Raw genomic sequence first — 6300 nt, 5'->3', positions numbered from 1 at the left:
GAGCTCTTAGTTTGCTTGATTGCGTCACAGAAGAAATGTTGCATCTTTTGCAAGAGTTTGGAGTGGATGAAAAATTTCCCATGAAATCTTGTGCATGTGAATCCAAAGAAAAAGTTTTGATGGTTTGCAATCACATGGATCAAACAACCCACGTAGAAAAACTCCTAAGGGTTATAATCCTTCAAAATTCTTTTTGAGAAACCTTTTAATCAAAGAAGCCCTTAAAGTCACATCCTTATCCTAAAAGATTAAACCCACATAATAGGTTAATGTAGAACTAACAAGGACAACACATCACACCATATGTGGGCATGCCGCTCCCTTTCTCCAGGACATGATGAGACTGAGAAAATTATTTCACATGTTGTGCGCAACATCCTTGATTTATCAACAATTGATTCTCAAAGGACTTAAAATTAGCAGCCAACTTGTAGATTACAACACATGGGATAAAGTTCACATATATTTCACGGCTATATCAACAAACATAAGCCAAATCATGCCTCATGCCTAACAGAGAGGAAATACACGTAAGAACGGGGAGGATATTTTATTTATTAGTTCAAATTTGTTTTTTTATTTGTTTTTATTTGTACTTAAATTTGGTTCAAACTGTCATAATGTGAGGAACATGTGGCTCAAAGCATATTTTAATATTGAGAAATAGCTCTTTGCTAAGAAATGATTTGGACCCTGCATCTACACTTTGTAGGATTCATGTCCTCGGAAAATGTTCTTTGGTTGTTTGATGATATAGGTCAAAAGGCTAAAATCCTTTTTTTCGACACACCACACTCCACCCAGTTTAATTTTTGAGTCTAACCTCCCAAGAAATTTTTGAGTCCACACTACACATCGGTTGCCATTTTTCGGGGCTTACCTTGGAGTAGACTGGATCATCCTCTGGGTCGGTTCATATTTTGGGCTTTTTTGGAACTGAAAATCCTAAACCCGAGCTCGGCCTGGCCCAAAACACAAGGACAGTACAGTTACTCAATTAAAATAACCATTATGATGATATTAGAAAAAAATATGCCTATTTCTGAATTAAAATATTTTTTGTCACTTTGGGCCTTTTTCCGGCTTCCTAACCATGCTTCGGGCGGAGAAGTGGAGCCCAAGCCCGGCCCAGTTGCTGGGTTTTTTTGGCTCGGGCTGCCCATGAACAGGAGTTCACAGCACATGCACCTCCCCATACTTATGCAACTAGTACCGTCTTCTAAACAAAACTAATGCAAGTACTGTCAGGCTCTGCTGCGGTCCTGTGTCCACAGGGCATGACAATAGATGCGCAATTAAGCAGAGCAGCAGGCAGAGCTAACCACAAAGAAAGTACTCTGAAATCCAAAGATGGATTTAGCCCTGGAGGAGAGAAGAAACGAAGACGGATCAGAATGCAAGAAAGGAACATCAGAAACTAAAGCCATTGCGTACGTGCTTAAGATAAGACGACATGAGGTTAGTGTGGGGGGCAAGTGGGGCCCGCGCGCCAGGGGCGCTGGCCGCCGGGCCAAGTGGGCGCCGGAGCCGGAGCCGGGTTGTGCAGCGCAAAGCGAGGCAAGGCAGCGACGGAGGAAGGCGCCGGTCGCACTCACCACGTCAGTGCCCCATTACGATTACGGCCTCTGGTTAGGTCGGAAATAAGTTGGAGCCGCTGGGGTCCCACTCCGAGTGCACCACGCATCGCTGCTGTCACCAACAGTGCCGGCCGGCCGGCCTGAAAAAATCTCGCCGCGCCGTGGAAATTTCAAACCATCGCGTGGGGACATGGCGGTACTGAATCACGAGGGAGAAGCATCTCAGTGCATGCACCAGCAGCAGCAGCTGCTGCACCAAAGGTCCAAAGCTATGTAGGAGTACAAGAACAGAGCCAGCACGGAAGCCGATATAATAACCGAGCCAAAAAGACAGGCGCGCCTCCTGGCCATAGTAGTAATGGTTCGTCTTTTCAAACAGTTACACCGCGAAGGGCCACACCGCTGCATGATTCATTGGACTGAGAGAGAAAATTAGCAGGGCCATCCATGAACAATACTCCATCTACACGAAACAGACAGCGGAGCATGGTTGCTTGCAGCATCCATCTACTTCTACCTCTCGCTGTCCCAAGCCCTCAACTGTCTGCTCTGCTCCTAAAACTAAGCATGCATCATGCTGTTACATGTGACAACACCATGTGATGTATCCAAGGGTGCACGCATCGGGCACCCGCTTGGTTCGCCGGTGCGTTGCTCTCTTCTCGTCTCTCCTCTTTTCCTTCACCCCAAAGGGAAAGGTTCTTGGTTTCTTCAACCCTGATGATGGTAAAAGCTAAGCACCGCCATTGATTTACACTACACTAGCAAACACATGCTAGCTCATAGAAAAACTCCTTGGGACAAAGCTGGAAATAAAGTTCTGCGCTAGTGCTGCACTGCTGCTGCTGTAGCAGTACTTAGTACCCTAACAAGCTAATGAAGGTGATGGAGTTGGAGGGGCCGAATTCCTAAAACCTAACATGACCTAAACCTGCTGGACTCTAATTAATCTCCAAACGGTACTACTCGGGTGATGATCATGATGATGATGATACTAGCAGAGAAATGGAAGAAAAAGGGTTCGAGTACGGTAGTACAAAGACTGATACGGGCGGGAAAATGTACAGCCACCGCGGACGGAGTGGCCAGCCAGCCAGCCAGCGAGCGAGCTAGAACGACGCCACGGCGGGCGCGGTGGCGGTGACTGTGAGCGGGCCGTCCTCCTTCTTGCGCCTCATCTCGAGCACCTTGCGGTGGGAGTTGGAGTGGACGCTGCTCACGTACGTCGGGCTGCACGCCGGGCGGTACTCGGGGAGCAGCCGGCCGGACTTGTAGCGCACGCCGCACGCGTTGCACAGCGTCTTGGCGCCCTCCGGCCCCGCGCGCCACTGCGGGGTCTTCTGCACGCCGCAGTGGCTGCAGCGCCGGTCGCTCTGGGTGGCCTCCGTGGCGCTGGACGGGTGGGCGGGGAGGTTCTTGGGCTTGCGCCCGCGCTTCTTGGCCTTCTGCTTGCTGCTCTTGCCGTGCTTGGACTTCTTGGCCGGCGGCGGCAGGATGTTGTACTCCTCCATGAGCTCCGAGGCGCCGAAGTGCGGCGTGTCCAGCAGGAAGTAGGGCGAGAAGGACGCCGACGAGGAGCAGGAGGAGGTGGTGGTGGTCGACGAGGACGAGGTGGAGTCCGGCGCGGGGCCCGAGAGCGACCACCCCGACGCCCGAGAGCGCTTGCTGCGCTTCGCCTTGACCGGAACCAGCGCCTCCGTGGACAGCGCGCATATGGTCGGAGTCCGCATAGGGTCGGACATGGACGGCAGAGCGCGGTACGCTCCATCCTGCGGGTGCCGCTGCGGTAGCGGGTGTCGCTGGGGTAGCCGGTGCTGCGGCGGGCGTGGCGCCAACGAGGCCATCATCGACGCGGGCGGCGCCGGCTGCGGGGGCAGCTCGGAGAGCGAGTCGTCCATGATACGGGACACCCACTCGAGCTCCTCCTCGACGTCATGCGCCTGCGGAAACACACAGCAAGGCAGGAAGAAATAATTAATTTCACCACGTACGACAAAAGCCTGGAAAAAGCCGCGAGAAGCGGTCAAAGTTGCCTTGAAACCTCACCGGCAGGTCAACAATCTCCGGCGCGGGCGGCGCCGGAGGGGCGAGCTCATACGACACGACGGGCTGGTTGGGCCCGTCGTTCAACTTCTCCTCCTTCACGTCGGCGGCCGGAGCCTCCTCGGGCTCGTCGGCGCCGTCCTTATCCGGCTCGCAAAACTCCTCAAGGTCCAGCAGGTCCTCGACGGAGAAGCCGTCCCGCTCGGCGAAGCCCCAGGCCGCCGGCGCCTCGGCGGCGGCGGCGGCCTCGTCGGGCGTCTCCTCCTGGCGGCTACTGCCCTTGAGGGCGTCCATCCTCTCGTCCTTCACGCCCCAACATACAGAGGAAAATCATAAATTCCCGGAACCAAGAACCACAAGTTGAGAGAAAGAGAAAGAACGCTCGTTTCCTTCCTTCCACTCCGAAAAAAACTTACAACAAAAAAGAAAAATCAACAAAAGATTCTCTCTCTATCTATCTCTATCTCTATCTCTCTCGCCCCCGTAATCCCCCTCCCTCCTTACCAGAGAGCTGTGGTGGTGCGCGTAGGACGGCATGGCCGAGGGGCGAAGGGTGGTCGCGGCGGCGGCGGCGGCGGCGGCGGGGCTGGCGTTTGAGGCGAAGGGGAGAGGGTCGGGGGAAGCGGAGGCGGAGAAGGCAAGGGAAGAAGGGGTGAGCGTTTGGTGGAGCATTGAATGGCTGCCAAAGTCCGTGGGCACAACAAATGCGAGCAGTGTCGCCTCACGCCCCTCCCCTTTCTCGCATTTCACTCCACCTCCGGCTTCCCTCCTCCCGCACTCCAAATTTTTCGTCTCGTCCGCTCCTTTTCTTTGGCCTTTGGTGCTCCCCCCGAACCGTTTCTATCTTTATTTTTATGTCTCCACCTCGCTACTATCTTCTCGGTATCGGTCGACTCGCCTACTCATTTTTTTTCTACTGTGTGTGTAGACCCTGGCCTTCGAACTCATCCTCTTTATAAAAATCTTCTTTATAAAAAAGGAAGAAACGGAGGCGGAAAAGAAGGGTGACGCTACCGGTAACAGCGCAGCGGTCTCGTCGTCTCTGTGTTTTCCACCGCCCCGCGTCGTCGTGATTGTCGTGCTGCGTGGGCGACGAGACGACGGGGTGGTTCCGTTCTTCTCTTCGGGGCCTGTGGGTGGGTTAAGGTAAAGTGGGTGAGCGATTAGTGGCCGCCGGGGGACACGTGGTGGGCCAGCCGCGATGCCTTCCCTCCGGTCCGAGCGAAAATCATAAATGGCGTCATTTTTGAAACGCGAGTGCGGAAAGGTTCGAATTGGATTTGGGCGCCCTTTGAATTCCTTCGATCCGCGCCGGATATGCTGACGCTCCCTGCATATCTTTTCTTCTCTCCTTTTTTTTTTCATTTTCGTGCTGTGGACACGCGGGCCTACAACTGTAAATATGATGTATCTTTTTTTTTTCTGTTGCGGGTAAATATGTTGTATCGTATCGTACCCATGTGTACAAAGATATGCTGCATTCATACAAATCTTGGAGGAGTACACACTTGTGTGTATGCATGCACTAAAAAAGGTGTGACTATGGTGGAGCAGCATGTATATCGTCCATTCACTTTAAACTGATGACGATTTCCTGTATACCGGCGCAGAATACAGGCAGCTTCCACTTTTGACAAATAATTATGCTACTCCAAGATTTGCAAAATAGTGGTTGGTTGGTGCTCCAACAGTGAACGATATTTATATTGTCTATACTCATTTAAAACCATTGGCGTTTTTAATACGATGGCACAAAAATGTGGCACGCATCAACCATCTACAAAACAATGGTACTATCTATTGGGTTTGATAGTAGTACGAAAGCCGCGTAGAAAGTGTGTCTATCTATTGGGTTTTTGTTGATTAACGTCAAGATTATGTGCATAGTGCTTTATCAAACATTTCATGGTTTGGTCCCTCTATGATTGGACTGCATCAATGATGACCACTAAAAACTGAGAAAAGCCAACATAGGCACTAATAGTAAAATTTTCATAGGTTTTTAGTGGGCCAATTTCTACATTCAGTCCAAAAATGCAGCTACTACATTAAATTAAACAAGATCATTACACTTAAATCTATGGGCGGTTTATTGTCAAATTTGTAATCAATCTCGAGTGCTCTCGTGAAAATATCTCTATTCTCGAAAATTTCGCATTTGCAGGTTGGTTGGTACCTCTGAACCTGGTGAGAAACCGTAACAGTGGGACTGAAACTCACGACCTTAGTTCACGAAATTGCCTTACTCTAGTTTGCTTCACACGGGTGGGCTCTTAAAGCTGGTACCTTCGAGCCGGCAGTGGCGGGGCTTGGAAGAAATCTCGGGAGGGGGGAGCTAGAAAAAGAAACAAGTATGGAATCATACAAATACAACCAGTTAGATATTGCAAATATGGAGAAACTTAGAAGTATACTGATCTTGTCCATATTTGCTTAGAAAGTACATTTCTTGTGTTAATTATATATAACCTATTGTCAAGTCTGAGGGGGATTTACCAGATAAAACAACTCCGGATGTCGAGTGCTCTTAATTAATTGAAATTTTTTGCTATCATGGCCACGGAATCGTAATAACAAGTAAAGTAAACACTAAGGTTTTGGAATATTTCTCGATATGTTCTCATTTCACAGCTTCAACTTATGTGGCTTACAACTCTCAGATGGGGAGTTATAGTTAACT

The 6300-nt window shown here is 50.3% G+C and overlaps 1 protein-coding gene across 1 annotated transcript; it reads right to left on the bottom strand.

Annotated features, from left to right (window-relative positions):
• Positions 1-2301: 2301 nt before the first annotated feature.
• LOC125539212 (GATA transcription factor 5-like) lies at positions 2302-4449 on the bottom strand. The gene is made up of 3 exons (XM_048702589.1): positions 4125-4449; positions 3624-3923; positions 2302-3517 (listed from the first exon to the last, which is right to left on the bottom strand). Exons 1-3 carry the CDS (start codon positions 4290-4292, stop codon positions 2687-2689), a joined length of 1299 nt encoding a protein of 432 aa, XP_048558546.1. The 5' UTR covers positions 4293-4449; the 3' UTR covers positions 2302-2686.
• Positions 4450-6300: the final 1851 nt, after the last annotated feature.

Source organism: Triticum urartu, chromosome 2 (genome assembly GCF_003073215.2).
Source record: "Triticum urartu cultivar G1812 chromosome 2, Tu2.1, whole genome shotgun sequence".
Taxonomy (NCBI): domain Eukaryota; kingdom Viridiplantae; phylum Streptophyta; class Magnoliopsida; order Poales; family Poaceae; genus Triticum; species Triticum urartu.
Note: the sequence above shows the minus strand (reverse complement) of the source record. Positions and strands in the feature narration are given on the sequence as shown.